This window comes from Lottia gigantea (genome assembly GCF_000327385.1).
Source record: "Lottia gigantea unplaced genomic scaffold LOTGIsca_17, whole genome shotgun sequence".
In the NCBI taxonomy this organism is placed as follows: domain Eukaryota; kingdom Metazoa; phylum Mollusca; class Gastropoda; family Lottiidae; genus Lottia; species Lottia gigantea.
The window spans coordinates 2254636-2276588 of NW_008708133.1; the positions used below are offsets into that span (position 1 = coordinate 2254636).

The 21953-nt window shown below is 31.6% G+C and overlaps 3 protein-coding genes across 3 annotated transcripts; 1 reads left to right on the forward strand and 2 right to left on the reverse strand.

Annotated features, from left to right (window-relative positions):
• Positions 1–3195: 3195 nt before the first annotated feature.
• LOTGIDRAFT_113400 (hypothetical protein) lies at positions 3196–4359 on the forward strand (the record flags this gene model as incomplete). The annotated part of the gene is made up of 1 exon (XM_009051710.1): positions 3196–4359. A coding segment is annotated over one exon (1164 nt), but the record flags the coding sequence as incomplete, so codon positions are not given.
• Positions 4360–7241: 2882 nt separating this feature from the next.
• LOTGIDRAFT_113266 (hypothetical protein) lies at positions 7242–7790 on the reverse strand (the record flags this gene model as incomplete). The annotated part of the gene is made up of 1 exon (XM_009051711.1): positions 7242–7790. A coding segment is annotated over one exon (549 nt), but the record flags the coding sequence as incomplete, so codon positions are not given.
• A 5494-nt stretch (positions 7791–13284) lies between these two features.
• On the reverse strand, positions 13285–21674 carry LOTGIDRAFT_231090 (hypothetical protein). The gene is made up of 16 exons (XM_009051712.1): positions 21607–21674; positions 20392–20604; positions 20009–20149; positions 19501–19655; positions 18798–18891; positions 18488–18631; positions 18168–18244; positions 17801–17890; positions 17511–17610; positions 16985–17133; positions 16375–16502; positions 15531–15640; positions 14895–14999; positions 14482–14612; positions 14212–14303; positions 13285–13492 (listed from the first exon to the last, which is right to left on the reverse strand). Exons 1-16 carry the CDS (start codon positions 21637–21639, stop codon positions 13329–13331), a joined length of 1926 nt encoding a protein of 641 aa, XP_009049960.1. The 5' UTR covers positions 21640–21674; the 3' UTR covers positions 13285–13328.
• Positions 21675–21953: the final 279 nt, after the last annotated feature.

A 21953-nucleotide genomic window follows, 5' to 3' on the forward strand; every position in this document is an offset into this window, starting at 1 on the left:
GGGACATGATTTCAAACCGTATAATTAACTCAAGATTCATACGTCTATATTAGCCTATAATGATAAGGAATTCTGCATTTTGTTGCAATGTTCACAACTTGTTCCTTGGCCATGTAGTATAGATATAATGGTCCGAATTATTTATCCGGATATAGATCTGGATCCTCTCCTCGATTTAACTTGGTTAATATGTGTCAGTCAAACCGTGGAATGTCTTGAAAAAGCATATTTAGTCCTAAATCTATAATTAGAACTAGGACTATCGGAGATTTATCAGATAGACTACAGTTAGGAGCATGATCACCAAAGGCACCAAATCGACATGAGAGCCAACTGTTTTTAAAGATGGCTTGCCAGGCAAGATAATAAACGCCCACTGGCAGATTTGATTTTAAATAAAAATATTTGGCAGTAGCCTACAGTAAGAATGATATATGATATATTCAACATTCAGACATACAATTTTTTTGAACTTTTTGAGTCGATACTGAATACTATTATCAAAAGCTGTCAAGAATTGGGCCTTCAAGACTGTTTACAAGCTAAAAATTGAACGCGTTTTCAATAACAAGGGAAATAATATTATTTTTCGATTTTTCTGATTTTTAATAGGGTTTATCCTTGGGTGATAACAAACACTCATGCCAAGTTTCGTCAAAATCCGTCAAGAATTGTGCCTTCTAGAGTGTTTACAAGCTAAAATTGAACGCGTTTTCAAGAACAAGGGCAATAACTTATACTAAATATTTTTCGATTTTTCTGATTTTCAATAAGGTTCATCTTTTGGTGATTACGAACTCTCATGCCAAGTTTCGTCAAAATCCATCAAGAATTGTCCCTTCTAGAGTGTTTACGAGCTAATAATTGAACGCGTTTTCAAGAACAAGGGCAATAACTTATACTAAATATTTTTCGATAATTCTGATTTTCAACAGGGTTCATCCTTGGGTGATTACAAACACTCATACCAAGTTTTGTCAAAATCCGTCAAGAATTGTGTCTTGTAGAGTGTTTACTAGCAATTGTGGGCGGACGGACGGTCATGGGTGACGACAATATACGCCCCCCCCCCCCACCCCCCCATTTCATGTGGGCGTATAAAAAGTGTTCTTACACCACCCCAATCCGACAGATCTATCGATCGGTCGCCCGTATGAGAATGATGGATGGAGTACAGAATCACAGATACGAACTAAAGCTATGTACCTGTAAATTTGATTAATCCCTGAAGAATACTCTGTCCCATACAGAGAAGGGTATATCAACAATCTGTGAGATAGTTTATGTTTTTCTGTGTGAATCAGGAACAATCACATGAGTAAAACATCTATAAAGCGTCCTGCTCCTCTGCAGGTGTGGCGATCATCAAGAAGAATCACAGAAGACACATGCAGATGGAGCCTTAAGATATCGATATCATCGCTCTTCACTATAAGGAAGCACTGACAGAAGAAGAACTCCACAAGAGAAGAACTCTACAGATGACGCACCTCAAAAGAAGAATAATCGGAAAAAACCACGGGAGCAAATCGCTCCTTAAGAAATGTCTGTGATATGTATTTTTTTCCTCACCGAAGCAGATAGCATCCACAACCAGTAGTTGTAATTAAACTTTTAAACGAATATGAAATTCATTTTTCTTCGTACTCTGATAATTTTTGTTTTCAGTGTATTTTTTTGGAAAGGGCATAGACCTAAGCTTTAGGATCTGATTTGTTGTTAGTAAAAGCCAAGACTACTAAAACAATTTGAATGTCGAGTCGGGTCCTGTTTCATATTATATAAGAATAAACATTCTGTTAATAGTTTTAAACAGGAATGAAGGAGCCTGGTATTCCTAAACCCATACAATAGCCATATTACACCTCCTTAAACATATCTTACCCGTAATCACAATTAATCAAAAAATAAAATAAAAGGCGAATAATTCGAAAAGAAAACAGTAAACGGTTTCTATTCCTTCCTGTTACTTGCACCTTAAAATGTTTAATTTTTTCATTTATTTTTTTGGCAAGTCATTATTCCTATAATAAACCTATAGGATACAACATGGTCGTTGGTTTTTATGAATAGAAACCCCTTTATCGAAACTTACGAACCGACTCATTTGCCTTTTTTCTTTGTAAATCAATAAGGGGCATAACTCGTTATTTAGGACTAGGCGACCAGTGAGCTACACTTACTATATTCTATGAAATTGAAACTTCGTATATATAGAAGAGAAGGTTAACTTGTAATCTACCTACAGAGATGAAAATATGTCTCTAATACAAAAGTAACCGCAAGATACTGAAACAACTCCATTAGTCTGAGTCTGTTCCAATAAACACAATCGCAATGATCGAGACATTAAACTCGAACACAATTTGACAGTAACAGTCAATTCGTAATTCGTTAGTCCAAAACATTCTAATGGAAAGGCTTTCTCCAGCTAAGTATTTAAAACCTTGATCAATTCTGCCGCCGGTGACAGTGAGCTACACTTACGATTTGAATAGAGTTTTGAGAGTCAGTTTTACTTTAGATGATATCCGCTGGGTCCTTGGAATTTTATATATATTTTATATGAAAGATATTCCCAAGTAAAATCCCACCAGAGCAATAGGATGTAATCCATAGAGGTTTATCAAATTTAACAACGTCTCAAACCAGATATGGTTGATTAAATTTACATGAGAAACAAATCATATACGTATACATAATCCAACCTGCAAACTAGGACCACGTTAAAATATCATATCTTATGGTTTATTATGAACTACAAATCAGCGAAGATATCCGATTATATGGCTTTACATCATACGTCAAAAAGAGGACCTGATTATTCAAAAGTCTTTGATTCGATCTTCAGACACAGAATTAAAGGTATATGAAAGAAAGCCCAAGGGCCAGATTAGATACTCCACGTCATGAATACTTATGTTAATTTGATCTTAGAAAATTGCCAAGGAACTAGTTGAGATTAAAAGGTATTTCCCATGATATTTGAGTTTTGATTCATATATATGAATCTGCCCTCTTGTTGATATGGGATATTGTTTGTAACATGTTCTCTAGTTGGGATATTGTTTGTAACGTTTTCTAGTTTGATGGAGGATATTGTTTGTAGCATGTTCTCTTGTTAGGATATTGTTTGCAACATGTTCTCTAGTTAGGATATTATTGTTAACATGTTCTCTAGTTGGAATATTGTTGGTAACATGTTCTCTAGTTAGGATATTCTTCGCAACATGTTCTCTAGTTAGGATATTATTGTTAACATGTTCTCTAGTTGGAATATTGTTGGTAACATGTTCTCTAGTCAGGATATTCTTGTTAACATGTTCTCTAGTTGGAATATTGTTGGTAACATGTTCTCTAGTTAGGATATTATTGTTAACATGTTCTCTAGTTGGAATATTGTTGGTAACATGTTCTCTAGTTAGGATATTCTTCGCAACATGTTCTCTAGTTAGGATATTATTGTCAACATGTTCTCTAGTTAGGATATTCTTCGCAACATGTTCTCTAGTTAGGATATTCTTCGCAACATGTTCTCTAGTTAGGATATTATTGTTAACATGTTCTCTAGTTAGGATATTCTTGGCAACATGTTCTCTAGTTAGGATATTCTTCGCAACATGTTCTCTAGTTAGGATATTCTTCGCAACATGTTCTCTAGTTAGGATATTATTGTTAACATGTTCTCTAGTTGGAATATTATTGGTAACATGTTCTCTAGTTAGGATATTATTCGCAACATGTTCTCTAGTTAGGATATTATTGTTAACATGTTCTCTAGTTAGGATATTCTTGGTAACATGTTCTCTAGTTAGGATATTCTTCGCAACATGTTCTCTAGTTAGGATATTATTGTTAACATGTTCTCTAGTTAGGATATTCTTCGCAACATGTTCTCTAGTTAGGATATTCTTCGCAACATGTTCTCTAGTTAGGATATTCTTCGCAACATGTTCTCTAGTTAGGATATTATTGTTAACATGTTCTCTAGTTGGAATATTATTGGTAACATGTTCTCTAGTTAGGATATTCTTCGCAACATGTTCTCTAGTTAGGATATTATTGGTAACATGTTCTCTAGTTGGGATATTGTTTGTAACATGTTCTCTATTTTGGATATTGTTTGTAACATGTTCTCTAGTTGGGATATTGTTTGTAACATGTTCTCTATTTTGGATATTGTTTGTAACATGTTCTCTAGTTGGGATATTGTTTGTAACATGTTCTCTATTTTGGATATTGTTTGTAACATGTTCTCTAGTTGGAATATCGTTTGTAACATGCTGTCTATTTTGGATATTGTTTGCAACATGTTCTCTAGTTGGGATATTGTTTGCAACATGTTTTCCAGTTGTTTGAACATATTGTTTGCAACATTTTCCAGTTGTTTGAACATATTGCCTGTTTTGTTTTCCAGTTGTTTGAACATATTGCCTGTTTTATTTTCTCAGAATGGTTTGAGGTATTGCCTTGATCTATATTTTCAAGATGGTTTGTAAAATGTTCTCTACTTGGCATATTGTTTGTAACATGCTCTCTAGTTGGGATATTATTTGTAACATGTTCCGTAGTTGTTTTGAAATATTGCCTGTATTATGTTCTTTAGTTTGTTTAGGATATTGCCTGTTTCAACCATCTCAAGATGGTTGTTTATAACATGTTCTCTAGTTCTTTTGGGATATTGTTTGGAACATATTCTCTAGTTGTTTTGGAATGTTGTTTGTAACATGTTCTCTAGTTGGGATAGTGTTTGTGATATGTTCTCTAGTTGGGATATCATTGGTAACATGTTCTCAAGTTAGGATATTATTGGATATTATTGTTTGTGTAATGTTCTTTAGTTTGTTTAGGATATTTCCTGTTTTATGTTCTCAAGATGGTTAGGATTATTGATATCATGTTCTCAAGTTGGGATATTATTGGTATCATGTTATCCAGTTGTTTTGTAAATGTCCTATAGTTGTTTTGGAAGATTTTGTTAAATTTTCCCTAGTTGTTTTGTGATATTGTTTTTAACATGTTATCCAGTTGTTTTGAGATGTTGTTTGTAACATGTTCTCTTGTTGGGATATTGTTTGTAATATGTTCTCTAGTTGGGATATTGTTTGTAACATGTTCTCAAGTGGCTTTGATGTATTGTCAGTGTCCCAAAACAAATATACATGTATATGGAACATGTTACACAGACAATACACCAAACCAATTAGAGAACACGTTACAATATATATAAAATTGACCGTTAAAAAGCAATGGCCAAATAACGCTTAAAGAGACAAATACTACAGCGGTGTATAGTTTGTTTGAGGTATTGACTGTTTTATGTTCTTTACAACTGAAAGAGACTAACAGTTTGTGTTATTTATACTTTATATTTAATCTTTCGATGAAATGTCTTATTTTAGATTGTGGCTCGAGGGAAGTTAAACAATTACCTACATCTCCTTATTATCAAAACAAAATAATCAGATTTCTTAACCTGACCGACTTCTTCCTGTCTCCTCTAGGCCAAGTTAACTTGAATAATATGCTATCAAGAGCAATTTTGAGAAGCAATTTTATAAGTAAGAACTGACAGCTTTCAACTCAAAAGCAGGTGCAACACAAGGAAGACAAAACGACCAAGTGTTTGTAAGAATAAAAAAAACTATTATTAAATATCTAAGCTCAACATTTTATTTAGTCATGTATGTTTTAACAATGCATGATTCCATGTATCAATAAAATACAGTCAGGTATGATTCTTGGTATCAGTAAAATACAGTCAGGTATGATTCTTGGTATCAGTAAAATACAGTCAGGCATGATTCCATGTATCAATAAAATACAGTCAGGTATGATTCTTGGTATCAGTAAAATACAGTCAGGTATGATTCTTGGTATCAGTAAAATACAGTCAGGTATGATTCTTGGTATCAGTAAAATACAGTCAGGTATGATTCTTGGTATCAGTAAAATACAGTCAGGTATGATTCATGGTATCAGTAAAATACAGTCAGGTATGATTCTTGGTATCAGTAAAATAGAGTTAGGTATGATTCTTGGTATCAGTAAAATACAGTCAGGTATGATTCAGGTATCAGTAAAATACAGTCAGGTATGATTCTTGGTATCAGTAAAATACAGTTAGGTATGATTCTTGGTATCAGTAAAATGGTGTCAGGTATAATTCTAGGTATCAGTAAAATAGAGTCAGGCATGATTCTAGGTATCAGTAAAATACAGTCACGTATGATTCCATGTATCAATAAAATACGGTCAGGTATGATTCCATGTGTAATACAGTGAAGTATGATTCTTGGTATCAGTAAAATACAGTCAGGTATGATTCTTGGTATCAGTAAAATACAGTTAGATATGATTCTTGGTATCAGTAAAATACAGTTAGATATGATTCTTGGTATCAGTAAAATACAGTTAGGTATGATTCTTGGTATCAGTAAAATACAGTTAGATATGATTCTTGGTATCAGTAAAATACAGTCAGGTATGATTCTTGGTATCAGTAAAATACAGTTAGGTATGATTCTTGGTATCAGTAAAATACAGTCAGGTATGTTTCGAGGTATCAGTAAAATAGAGTTGGGTATGATTCCATGTATCAATAAAATACAGTCAGGTATGATTCTTGGTATCAGTAAAATACAGTCAGGTATGATTCGAGGTATCAATAAAATAGAGTTGGGTATGATTCTTTGTATCAATAAAATACAGTTAGGTATGATTCTTGGTATCAGTAAAATACAGTCAAGTATGATTCTTGGTATCAGTAAAATACAGTCAGGTATGATTCTAGGTATCAATAAAATAGAGTTGGGTATGATTCCATGTATCAATAAAATACAGTCAGGTATGATTCTTGGTATCAGTAAAATACAGTCAGGTATGATTCGAGGTATCAATAAAATAGAGTTGGGTATGATTCTTGGTATCAGTAAAATACAGTTAGGTATGATTCTTGGTATCAGTAAAATACAGACAAGTATGATTCTTGGTATCAGTAAAATACAGTCAAGTATGATTCTTGGTATCAGTAAAATACAGTCAGGTATGATTCTTGGTATCAGTAAAATACAGTCAGGTATGATTCGAGGTATCAATAAAATAGAGTTGGGTATGATTCTTGGTATCAGTAAAATACAGTCAGGTATGAGTCTAGGTATCAGTAAAATACAGTCAGGTATAATTCGAGGCATCAGTAAAATACAGTCAGGTATAATTCTAGGTATCAGTAAAATACAGTCAAGTATGATTCTTGGTATCAGTAAAATACAGTCAGGTATAATTCGAGGTATCAGTAAAATAGAGTCAGGTATAATTCTTGGTATCAGTAAAATACAGTCAGGTATAATTCGAGGCATCAGTAAAATACAGTCAGGTATAATTCTAGATATCAGTAAAATACAGTCAAGTATGATTCTTGGTATCAGTAAAATACAGTCAGGTATAATTCGAGGTATCAGTAAAATAGAGTCAGGTATAATTCTTGGTATCAGTAAAATAGAGTCAGGTATAATTCGAGGTATCAGTAAAATAGAGTCAGGTATAATTCTTGGTATCAGTAAAATACAGTCAGGTATAATTCGAGGTATCAGTAAAATAGAATCAGGCATGATTCTTGGTATCAGTAAAATGGTGTCAGGTATAATTCTAGGTATCAGTAAAATACAGTCAGGTATAATTCGAGGTATCAGTAAAATACAGTCAGGTATGATTCTTGGTATCAGTAAAATACAGTCAGGTATAATTCGAGGTATCAGTAAAATACAGTCAGGTATAATTCGAGGTATCAGTAAAATACAGTCAGGTATGATTCTTGGTATCAGTAAAATACAGTCAGGTATGATTCTTGGTATCAGTAAAATACAGTCAGGTATGATTCTTGGTATCAGTAAAATACAGTCAGGTATAATTCTTGGTATCAGTAAAATACAGTCAGGTATGATTCTTGGTATCAATAAAATACAGTCAGGTATAATTCGAGGTATCAGTAAAATACAGTCAGGTATAATTCTTGGTATCAGTAAAATACAGTCAGGTATAATTCTAGGTATCAGTAAAATACAGTCAGGTATGATTCTTGGTATCAGTAAAATACAGTCAGGTATAATTCTAGATATCAGTAAAATACAGTACAGTCAGGTATGATTCCATGTATCAATAAAATACGGTCAGGTATAATTCCATGTATAATACAGTGAAGTATGATTCTTGGTATCAGTAAAATAAAGTCAGGTATGATTCGAGGTATCAGTAAAATAGAGTTAGGTATAATTCTTGGTATCAGTAAAATACAGTCAGGTATGATTCTTGGTATCAGTAAAATAGTTAGGTATAATTCTAGGTATCAGTAAAATACAGTACAGTCAGGTATAATTCCATGTATAATACAGCGAAGTATGATTCTTGGTATCAGTAAAATAGAGTCAGGTATAATTCGAGGTATCAGTAAAATACAGTCAGGTATAATTCGAGGTATCAGTAAAATACAGTCAGGTATAATTCTTGGTATCAGTAAAATACAGTCAGGTATGATTCTTGGTATCAGTAAAATACAGTCAGGTATGATTCGTGGTATCAGTAAAATACAGTCAGGTATGATTCTTGGTATAAGTAAAATACGGTCAGGTATGATTCTTGGTATCAGTAAAATAGAGTCAGGCATGATTCTAGGTATCAGTAAAATAAAGTCAGGCATGATTCTAGGTATCAGTAAAATACAGTCAGGTATAATTCTAGGTATCAGTAAAATACAGTCAGGCATGATTCTAGGTATCAGTCAAATACAGTCGGGGTATGATTCGAGGTATCAGTAAAATAGAATCAGGCATGATTCTTGGTATCAGTAAAATGGTGTCAGGTATAATTCTAGGTATCAGTAAAATAGAGTCAGGTATGATTCTAGGTATCAGTAAAATACAGTCAGGTTTTTTTTTTTCGAACGGTTCATCCATGGGTGATAATAAAAAATTTCACCAAGTTTCTTCCAAATTTGTCAAGAATTGTGCCTTGTAGAATGTTTACAAGATAGAAATTGAAAGAGTTTCAAAGAACAAGGGCAATGACTCATACTAAATTTTTTTTCGACTCTTCTGATTTTCAACGGGGTTCCTCCTTGGGCGATTACGAACACTCACACCAAGTTTTGTCAAAATCCGTCAAGAATTGTGGATGGACCAATAGACGATTTCATGTAGGCATATAAAAGCGTAATCATGAAAGCTTAACAATTTGCATTTAACATATCAAACTATTCAAATTTTTGTAACTCCAAAACCACCATCAACCATATGCTTACGAGCAATTGTGGATGGACGGACCGACCCCCAATATACTCCCCCCATTTCATGTGGGTGTATAAAAATGGTGACTCGTAATCTTAAGGAATTATGCATTTTTTGTACATTTTTAGTACTTCTGAAGACTATTTACATAATTTAAGACAAAAAAAAAATCAAAGAAGTTAGAATTTTAACCAAAATTCAGTTCAAACAGTTAGTGACAAAATTTTCGAATCAGGATTTTCTGAAATTGCAGTCTGCTTGGAAGTTCTTTCAAGAATATACAATAAAAAATGGTGGCAAATTGAACAAAAAATAAGCATTTAATTGTGGATTTCTGAAATTAATGAGTTTTCTGTTTAGAATCTGGACATATTTTTAAAAGGTAATTCCCAGTTTGGAATGTCTGACCAAAAGTATTGTAAGTATTACTGTTTTGGCGAGGTACTCTGACGACAAAATGAACAAAAAAAACAATAACTAAAAAATTAACTAAACAGCTTCGAGTTCAACTCAAAAGCTGTAAAAAAAGAAATAAATAGAATTAGAAAAGAAAGAGACCAATACAGTTCGAGCTAAACTTGAAGGCTGCAAATGAAGGATTTTCTTTGAACTGGGGGCAGAACTATGTTGATCAGAGTTAAAGGTTGATTTACTTTAAAATTCTACACATCAGTTCAAAAGACTGTCACAACAACAAGAATAAATGGAGAAATGCAGTGATGGGTATTATAATTACTTGATACTTAATACTTCAATGATTTCCATTACAAGATACAGTTTACATGTAGAGGATAATTATTAGATTAAACAAGCGTAATGTAAACAAAAGGACAGAGCTTTAGATATTACCATAGGAACCAATTTCTTTTACAAACTGATAAAATATTGTACATAGGAAGTTCACAAGGTGATGGATTAGTTTACCTATTAGTTTTAAATCTTGGTCCTTACACCGTGGATGTAGCTAATAATGTCTCCTTGCAGCAAACTATTACAGTTGGTAATGAATGAAGCAAATGGAAGTAAAAATATAATTTAAGTAGTGCTGTAAAATACACAATTTAATCACAGATAAAAATAAATTGAAATAAAAATAATTGGCTCAATAAAATAGTTTTTGATTATTAGAACCCTGTAAAAAAAATTACGGAACATAAATATATATAATAATGTAATAAAATAATCAGGGGAAAAAGTAAAATTTGAAATAATAAAGTGATTGTTATCACCAAAACCATTTCATATCAATATCTTAAAGATGACTTTCAAGGTCTTAGGTGTACCATGTTACTGTGAAATTTTGGTCAAACACAAATAGTTTACAATATTTTGTGTTAAGTGTCTTTAATATAATGTGGTTTTAAAACACCATGTTCATAACATTGTTCTACCTTGAGAGGGTAAGTACACATGTCTAGACAACTGAACTATACTATACTAAATTGTCGTGAACTACATAAAGATAATTATATGAAAGATATGGAGAGCTTAAACATTGCCAATATGTGATATCACAGTGTCAGAAAAATGTCAGAAAGAGATGTGGACATACAAAAAGCCATGGATGGATATAAAACTTAAGTGTATTCTTGATAACAAGCCAATATAATAGTCTCAGAATAACAAAAAATATCCAATGTTAAATACATTAAATACATTATATGATAGTACACGATTGACCTTTTTTAAAATTCATAATTATAGCTCTCAGTAGAAATTGTTTATCTGTATCTGTCAGTTCTCAGAACAATATTTATTACGAATCCATGAATTCAATTATCATTGCCTTGATACACAACCACTTTAAATAGGCCTTTGGTCACACGACTTGAAGATGTACTTAGCCTTGTTTTCAAATATCAATGTTCACTTCAGGCAATTGGCATGACAGGAAGAATAAATCGTAATAAAGGATGTAAACATTAAGAAAACAAACCTCTTCCAATTAATGTGAAAGTCATTTATGCAATAGTGTCATGCAAACAGTTGCTGTTTTATTACATAAATCAAACTGACTATATGTAACTACAAGTTATAAGGTAATTTGTGAGGCAAGGTAATATACGCCCACTGGCAGTTGTGATTTTGAATAAAGTAACAATCACGTTTAAGAAATATTCCACCTTCAGTCATACACTTTTTACACTTCTTCAAGCCTTATAGTGTTACCGATAGGTCAATAACTCATATAAAATATTTTTTGATTTTTTACTTTCATAAGGGTTTATCCATTGGTGACAATCAATAATTTCACCAAGTTTCGTCAAAATCCGTCAAGAATTGTGATTACAAGCTAAAAATTGAAAACAGTTAAGGAACAAAGGCAACAACTCATATGAAATATTGTTTGATTTAGGGCTACAAACACTCACAAGTTTTGTCAACATCCTTCAAGAATGATGCGTTCTATAGCAAAAATGTGTTTTCAAGAACAAGGGCATAACTCATACTAAATATTTTTTTGATTTTCCTGATTTTCGATAGGGTTCATAAAAAACAGTCACACTACGTTTCGTCAAAATGTTACCGATAGGTCAATAACTCATATAAAATATTTTTTGATTTTTTACTTTCATAAGGGTTTATCCATTGGTGACAATCAATAATTTCACCAAGTTTCGTCAAAATCCGTCAAGAATTGTGATTACAAGCTAAAAATTGAAAACAGTTAAGGAACAAAGGCAACAACTCATATGAAATATTGTTTGATTTAGGGCTACAAACACTCACAAGTTTTGTCAACATCCTTCAAGAATGATGCGTTCTATAGCAAAAACGTGTTTTCAAGAACAAGGGCATAACTCATACTAAATATTTTTTTGATTTTCCTGATTTTCGATAGGGTTCATAAAAAACAGTCACACTACGTTTCGTCAAAATCTATCAAGAATTGTGCTTTCTATAGTGTTTACGAGCTAAAAACAGGAAAATAACTCATACTAAATATTTTTCAATTTTGCTGATTTTCAATAGGGTTCATCCTTATTACAAACATTACACCAAGTTTCATCAAAATCTGTCGGAAATTGTGCCTTCTAGAGTGTTTATGAGGAATTGTCGACAGACGATTTGACATGGGTGATGCCAATATATGTCCCCATGTCATTTGGGCGTTTAAAAATTAATGCTGTCCCTTTACAGCTGGACAAACAAACAGAAGGGCTTAATTGTTAGTGTGTTTACATGCTGAATGACTTTAACAAAGATTCTAAAAATCTTCTTTTTAAGATAAGAAGTCCATGTTCGTGTAGAATACAAACGATCAATCTGACCTAAACTTCACTAAAAATCACAGGATTTAACTACCAGCAAATCCAATTCTCTCTACAGGTAGCTTATATTATATAAACTATGCTTAACATCATGAATCGTAGAATTCTTTCTTTTGTACAATAACTGATATCTGATTTTGGGAGGAATGTTGATATAAGATTGATTTATAATACCTTGGTATACATATGTATAAATATGATCTCTGTGCTTTAAAAAACATGTAGATATATAAGAAGGTGATAAACGGTACATAGTTCAATTATTGTATGGGTATACTGGTAAATATATAATAGACCTTCTGGCTTCTCTCAAGGGGAAATTGAGATAAGGTTTCACAAGTCGTTGAAAAATGTCTGGTTGCCAAAAAAATATATAAACAGCCCTACTCCAATAGTACTAATTATGAACATATTTCTTTTGTGTGGTCACATTCTACTGTATAACTGTTGTTGACAGGTTGAGTTTATTATCAAAGATATGCCTAGGTTTTAGTTCAAAAACACAAATAACTTAACTAATTAAATCACAGATCTGGATGCTTTGTTCTTATTTTTTCTGTGGTGAATTATTGTCATTCATAATATGACAACATTGTTATTCAACACACATTTTCGGTCTTCAAGGTATTCCAAAGGCCATTTTTTGAAAAGTTAGCATAAATTATTAAAATATGTAATGATGTATGGTAAAAATAGGACACAATTTAAAGATCAAAGACAACAAGTATAGTAACAAAAAAACTAGATTTGTATTTGGATAATTTAGATAATAAACTTAAACATGTTTTTTCAAATCTGAATCGGAGCTATTTATACTATCAGCAGTTGCAGATGAGCTTGTATCAAATCCATGGGTGGTTTCCATCTTTTTCAGTTTTTCTAAAGTTGTTAAGGTTGGTAGATTACTTAAATCATCCTCGGAATTCATCAATGATAAACCTTGAAAAAGATATAAGATAGCTTGCAAGGCAAGGTAACATACACCCACTACCAGCTGTCAGAAATGATAACAAAACTTTAGTGGCTTAATAATGAATTTTCAAATAATCTTTAAATCATCTAAAAGTCAAGGCAAAAACGTGTATTATATTTGTGTATATATATAACTTCTTGTACCATATTTCCTCACTTCACCTGAAGATGATAATGTAGATTGTTGAAACGTTGTGTGTAATAAAACTAAGGAGTAGTATACCATAAAATTGATTATTATCAATTTTGAACTTGACAGATCTCGCCAATACATACGTGCATACCAAGTTTCATGAAGATCAGATAAAAACTGTAGCCTCTATCGTGACTAAAAGAAATGTGGACGGACGGACAGGGGCGAAGGCAATATACGTCCACATTTCCAGGTGGGCGTATAAAAATAATATATGGCCATCCAAGACAATTTGAACATATATGGTAGTCTCTACCTTATCAAAAGTTTTGGGTCAACTGAAATCACGAAAAAAAAAAAAAAAGACCAAGGGGCGGGGTTGGGTTGCCAAATCTGGACCAGCCTCTTTTCTGGGGCCCCCCATACATACTTTAGACAATGGTTTTAAAGATAATATAATTGATGTCTGGCAGTTCACTATATGGATTAATGTAGTAAGTGAACACCTGGTATCACAGACTGAAACTGACTGTATTAAAAATAAATTCATTACCTTGATCAGCCATATCCCAAGTTTCTCTATCAGCAGGATGTTCTCGAATGTATTCCAATATTTTATTTAACTTCATATCAATAGCCTGTATCCTGCAATGAAAAATAAAACTTGCTGAAATTAGGCTTGGAGTAATTTTGAGGGGAATTCAATGGAAAGCTATTATTCCCTGTTGAAAAAGTCTGTATTCATATTTATTCCCATCCCAAGCCAAAATTTTATGACGTATATATGTTTTTATTAATATTAATGTAAAGAGTATAGACTTACTTAAGAGACCTAGTTTCAAGAGTCAAGAAAATAATTCGAGCTACAACTCTCTGTTGTACAGGATTCTCACTTCTAGCAAATAATCCTAAACTTTCTTTAATACTTGTATTATTTAACAACTGTTCACAAGTCTACAAAATGACACAAAATGGTTCACATATCACATGGGTAGTTTTAATACCATTCCATTTATTCTAAGTTTGAAACCAAATTATTTAAGACTTTCATTTTACAATTTCATATCATTTTAATAACAACAATTTGTTCTCAATGTGTTAAATTTATCATTCAAGCAAAATTTGAGTCTAATGAAAGAAATTTTTCATTAAATTTTACACAAATAAAATTGTAATGTTTTAACAGAAAGTCTAAATCAAATGACATCACGTTTGGTGATATGTATATGAACTTACTTCAATATTCTCAGTAAAATACATCAATATTTTTGCAGCCAATAAATAAAGTTTCTCATCCAAAGTTTTTAAAGGAATGTCCAATAAAATTTCTATAAGATTATCCTGAAATTTTCATTTAAATTACACTTTAATTTAAAGGGTATAAAGTGTGGTAGGACAAATTTAAGTGCATAATTTCACAATAAGTTTTAACATAATGTCAAATTAGCTCTAATATATACTTTTCACTTGTCTGATCTAGAGAGAATATAAAAATCCAATTAAAGACAGTTTCATGCAGCCATGTATGCTTAGAGATTAATTTTGAGTCACCAGTTTGGCAGGGTTTAGTTTAGATTGAAAAATTTAATGAGCAATCTATCACTCTAAATTTTAGTTTTGACTAATCAAGATAAATTTTGATTCACATTTCTTCAATTTAAAATGTTCCATTAAAAAACCTTCTAATATACAATTTGAATTGATTCGTGGATCGTTGCGTTAATTTTAAATTTGGCCTAAAATAGGAAATATTGATCGCAAAAGAAATCATTTTGAATCGCAAACTGTAATGCGATGTCGCTTGAACCCTGCAGTTTGGTTATTATCAAAGTTACTCACCTATTAATAAATAATTGGAACAAATAGGCCTACCTGAGAACAAACTAAATCACAATTCTCAATTGCCATTAATTCTAGAGACTGCAGAGCAAATCTTTTAGTGTCCAGATCTTGACTTTTACAAAGCTCTGTCAAAACTTCAACTGTAAAATATAGTGAGATAATGACTTGAGTATTGCCCACAATTATCTTATATTATCTTGTAATTAAACAAGAAATAACTTTAGTTTGTAAATCAAATTTAACAGATTATCTTGTGGTGAAAGGGAAGAGCCAAAATTAGACTTTCCTGTTGAAATTTCTAAGAAAGTAGTGTGTTTATTTCAAATATAAGCCTAGAAACCTTAACATTTCCAAACAAATTAAGTTTTTGAAGCTGAGATTCCAATATATTTAAAATATATCTGTAAATATGTTATATGTGAAGGAAATTTACTTAAATGGGTCAGATATTTACACTTTGCATCCCCATAAGTTTATTCTGACTATTGGGCTAAAGGTCTAAATTTGACAGGATTTGACTAGTTATGGGAATAATAGTAGGGAACATTATATTTGCAAATGTTTGTGTATTGTTTTGTTATTCAAACTCTACTATTAAGAATAACTGTGGGGTGGGTTGCACAATTTATTCTGGAAGCTTAAAATGCTGATTTCAGAGTATTAAGATCATTGTGGTCCAAAGCATTAGTAATTTCAAGGGCTGCAGACAAGATTTGGCGGCTCAGTTTTGTTTAGTTCCAGCTGTGATTGATGACCAATTGTTAGCTCACTCTGAATGAGAAACAAATATAATAGATTGTGATTGTGACATGTCACATTGTTTAAAAAAACATATTCATATAATCAAATACATAAAAACATGAGCTACACGTACCTAATGTATTAGTTGATGACAATTGAGCTCTAATTTCACTATTAAATGTTAGTTCTAACAATATACCAGCAATAACACGTTGACATGTGACTTTACCTTCACGACCAGCATGGGCTAAATCTTCTATGCTATAGGTAATTTAAAATACTTAATTAATATGTCTTATCACATACAAAAAATAAAGAGCCACCATTTAACCTAAACTGTAGTACAATGCAACTGATTTTGTGCTTTTTGCTTAACTGTACTCTAAAATGTTCAAACAACTTACTCAACCATATCATTTACAACTTGGGTTTGTGCAAGTCGGGGTGTCGTACTCGGTATAGAGGCCTGTTGTCGCAGCAATGCGTTGACAAAAACTCAATTGAAATATATGTGAAACTTGAATGAATCACATAATAGTTTTAATTTTTGTTCATTATGGCAAGAAAAAAACAAATAGGGTAACGCAAAGAGCTGCTGGTCTTCTTTTGGTTTTTTCCAAAAAAAAACATCCTCATTTTATGTGCTAATGTAAAATTGTGAAATTAAACATCCTCTATTACACTTTCATTTAGTTTTAGTGATTTCTACTTTGGAACTGCAGCATTAACAATATCAAACTTACCCATGACCTTGAATAAGGGCCTGTTTGTTGTCTTCTGATTCTGACACAATGGTATAAAGAGCGTTAGCTGCTTCGTACATGACTCTCTGGTTTGGAGAATTCAGTGCTGTTAATAATGAACGACACCCTCCAGACCTTAGAAATATTTCCTAGAAAATGAAGATGTACATGTTTAATACATAATACAACTAATAGCTTGCCAGGCAATTTAGAAAGAAGCCCCAGCTAATTTCACCAAGTTACATAGTTATACTGAGTCTAATATATCACATGCAACTGTCTTTGAGGTAGTGGGCCTTTGTGCCCTTGAAACATTTTAGACTTTAGGACTACATTAGCTTTTTAAAAGCAGGTTTTGACTGTTTAACCATATGTTGTACTACAGGGTATCCAACTATTAGGATAAACTAAACTGGAAAACTAAATAATTGGTGAAAGACTTGGGAGTCTTGTATTTTATTGCCTAACCTAACACTGTTGATATCTATCAAGTTACCTATGATAATCAGACTGTTTATTTACCTACCTGTATTGAGGGTACAATTAATAGTTCACCCAATGCTTCTAAAGAACTCTCTTGTGTTGAAGAATCCTTATTTAATGTTAGAGTTTCCAATACTTGTAGACTACAAAAAAGTCAAGTCGAATGACTTATTTCATTTGAAATTGACTGAAGTGTGAAAAAGATGTCAACAAAAATATGAAAATTAGCTCAAGGAACTACTGTTACCAGTTGAGATAACAATAATAATAATAATAGGAATGGGAAAATATTCTTATTGTGAATTTAAGAAAATTATAAATTTTATAACTCACCCTCCTTCAGCTGCTATTAATAGCTTATTTTCATTACTTGAAGCTGCCAGAGTGGCCAAGTCATAGGCTGCTTGTCTTCTTTCTTTCATCCTACAGAATGTAAGTATTCAATGACAATAATAAGCCTATACAAACAGACTTAGATACATCTTAACATTGATATTAATATCATTTATATACAAAAACATACTTAGATAGATCAAATGATTTTTCATCTTAATGTACAATTTTGTTACCAATGTTAAAATAATATCATGAAAGAGGCTGGGAAATTTTAAAAAAAATGCTCTAAATAGAATCGTGACTTAAGAAAACAGGTTATAAGAATCATTCATGTCCTATAAAAAGAAAGAGTATGAAGAATTACCTTCCAGTTCGAGCAATAATAACAACCTTTTCTATATCTTTCTCTTGAACCAAATATTTCTCAATAAAATCTCCAGTCTGTAATAATGAATCCCAAAGTTTTTATTTGAAATTAATCTTAAAGAAAGGTCTCTTACCACACAACTGGTCAAATTGGTTTTAACAAAAGCTCCATAACAATTAGTACTACTAAAATGTTTCCTTAATGTATCATTTTCACTCATTCTCTAAGCTACTCCGGAATATCTAATGACAAACGCTACAGAGAATGGTTTTGGACACCATGGCAGTTTTCAGCAACTTAGTCAGAATGCCACTAACCTCCACTCTAAAGTTCACTAAAAGTAAACACACAATGACTGTAGATATTATAAGCAACACTGAATGAATTGTATATAATACGGCAGAAAAGACTTGACGATGGGAACAATCATCAACAAACATCCAGTCTTTACAACCATGATTCTGTAAAATAATATTATCATAAAATGTGAAAATGAAAGTCAATACATTCACAAACATTAGTGAAAACTTTTTTCCCATAGATAAGTGAATAAGTGAATCTGATCTGAGTAGAAGATATTATAATAACTTTTGAAGATGTGAATTTATTTAAGGAAAATTTATTTACCACAATTGTTGTCCAGGTTATAATTGAGAAATATAATGCTATAGCCAAACATATCACAGCTCCAATATTAAATAAAACACAATAATACTTCCTCCTGAAATATAGAAATATAGCAACATTTGGGTTGATAAAAATTGAAAGCAAACTTACCTTTTGGGAATACTCTAACTTTTCAGAGTATATTTGCCTGTGGGATTCCCTGTGATATTTGCTTGAACCCTCTGGGGGTACTAATACCAAAGGTTTGGAACTGAGCCTAGGCATTCCTGTAAAATTGTAATGATATGGAACCTGCAAAATTCTATTAAAATAACTTATTTTTTAGTGTCAAATTAAGCAAACTATTTGATTAATTTGGTGTTTCTAATAAATTATCACCTTTTCTTAATATTAATCATATCATTATGTTCTTATTGTATATAATTACTAGTTTTAACCAGTCATAAATGTCCATGTATGTACAGTCTGGATAAACAAAAAAAAAGAATTATTGACCTTTCTTGATCGGTCACTCATTGGAATTCTGCTGACAATTTTCTTCTAATTTATCTAATTATGAATTAATTATGGACATTTGAGACAAACTAGTATTTTTCCAAGTCATTAGAACACCTCTACTTTCTATTCATATAAGTATTAGCATTTTCATTTTCATAAATGAAAATAAGGGAACCCATCTTTAAATAGATACAATAATAATTACCAATGAGTATTACTTCCAACAAAACCACCAATACGTGTATATGTAGGTACAAATAGCATAGCCAAAAGAAATAACAATCCTGTCCAGGCAACAGAATACCAATATACTGTCAATACTGCCATTAATATTACTAATGTATTAATATACAACAGAGCCTTTTAAATAAAACATTAATATGAAAATAACAAATTCAGTATTATAAAACTGAATGAAACCAGAAAGTGATCATAACAATTGTAATACTATAAAATGAAATCAGGGAATAGAAATTAATGCTGTAAAACATGGCCTAATATAACAACAAGAGTGAGAGGATGACAAATATAATGCTATAAAGCAGAGCCTGTCATAAAACAAGAATAACAAAATATCAAATGTAAGGGTAGTTGAAAAATAACGTTAAACGCAGAAAGCACTAGTACTACTAGTCTAGTATTCATTTACGAAACCTTTCATATAAACCAAGAAGAATGTGTGCAGTACCTTAAATTTATTAGAATATCTTTACCTTAAAATCACTGAGATACTTCTCTCTTTTATCAAAATGTTTGATTTCTTGATTTAAAGCATCTTTTATATTTGGTGGTTGTCCAGTATGTAAATCAATAGTTGAAGGTTGACTTGCCAATGTCATCAGACTATATATTCTCTGTTGAAATGGAATATGAATATTCAAATTCGAAGTGTGATAAATTTTCAAAAGTAAGATAGACCACAAAATGTGCACAAAACCAAGTTTCATCAAGATTGCAAAAAGATATTCACTGAAATTGTCAAACCCATCTGGGTTCTTTAGTCTACTCATTATTTTCAGAATCCTTCTTTTCCCACTTTTATCTATCATAATTTTATGATCATAATCTGAGTAATAATACAATTCAAATTACTTACCTCCATTTGACTATCAGTTGGTATCATTGAAACTATAGCATTATCATTGATATCATAATCTCCTAGATAATCAGCATCACGTAACATCTCTCCTTTGTATCGCAACTTAAATTGGTGATCATCTTTACCAATATCATATAAAATATGTAAAAGATGTGCTCGAAATCTGGCTACCTTATCTTGTCTACTAAGAGACAATACAAATGTTCTATGCTGCAAAAAAAAAAAAAAAAAATATTGTGAAAATATATCAAATGAAAACTGTGCATTTTAAGTTACAATTAATGCTGTATAACCCAATGGTATGCAATGTTTAACATTAAGGAAATATTTTAAGTCTTTTTGTAATATTGAATTAACTGTTTATGTTTATGATCAATATTATGTGCCCATTATGAAGTGTAGTTCTATACAGTGGTGCAACCTATTTTCGTGCATTCAACAACGAATTTCGTCAAAATTAAAAAAAAGGAAAATTTTTTCTATGTCTTAGATGTTTCCTCAGATATTCTATAAAATAATCAAAATTGGTTTTTTTCAATTTTCTTTATGAATCCTTCACTTTGACCCATATATCATGAGCAACCAACTCCATAGAATTTTTTCTGCTGACACGGAATCCGCTAGTTGATCACGTGACTTCATTCATTGGACTACATTCTAGCAGGCGACACTTGGAATTCTGATTACAGCTTGGGATTATAAGGAAATTCGGTCAATAAAAAATCGTGACGTTTGGTAAGAACTCATAATCTGCCATTTTGTATTCGTCAAAGTAGACATTAATACATTTTACCTTGCTTGAAACTACTGGATTCATTCTACTACCTAACATTGTACAAATAACCCACGTTTATCAAAAAAACAAAACCACACATGTAAATTATTTATCATTTCCGGAGATGCACGAAAAATAGGTAAGCACGAAATTAGGTTACTTGACTGTACAAATTATGTCAAATATTCAAACCTTACATACTTGAACTGCATACATTCTAAAGACAAACAGCATGCAATTGAAAATCTGATCTTGAATATTTTGAGAAAAAAACAATAGTACTAAACTAGTACAGCTGGACCAGCTAAGATATGCCTTATCTAATCATCATAATATTCATTATCTAGCCTAAGCCTACTGTGTGAATTTCATTTCAAAGGCTAGTAAAAGAAAGACATTTAAAGAGATGACTGGAGTAATTATAAAGCAAGGCTTACAGGAAAGTCTTGATTTTTAACGTAAATGATCATTTTACATTTACAATCAAAAATTGTTTACATAAATGCTAAGGAATGTCAGCCATGACACCGGAAATGTTTTTATAGGTTTATTCGACTGAACAACCATTTTCCAAAAATAGGACCTTCGAGAAAAGACTTTTAAAAAAACAAAGATAACTTTGTCTTTGTCTTACTCTTAGCATGAGATGTGTGAGTTTCTTTGATTAGATAAATATTTATATAGATATATTATATATCGAGAAGATATCAAATCATACAATATCGGCTAATGTGATTACATGAAGCCTATCGAACGCATCTACTTGCGTTACATCTACATCCGG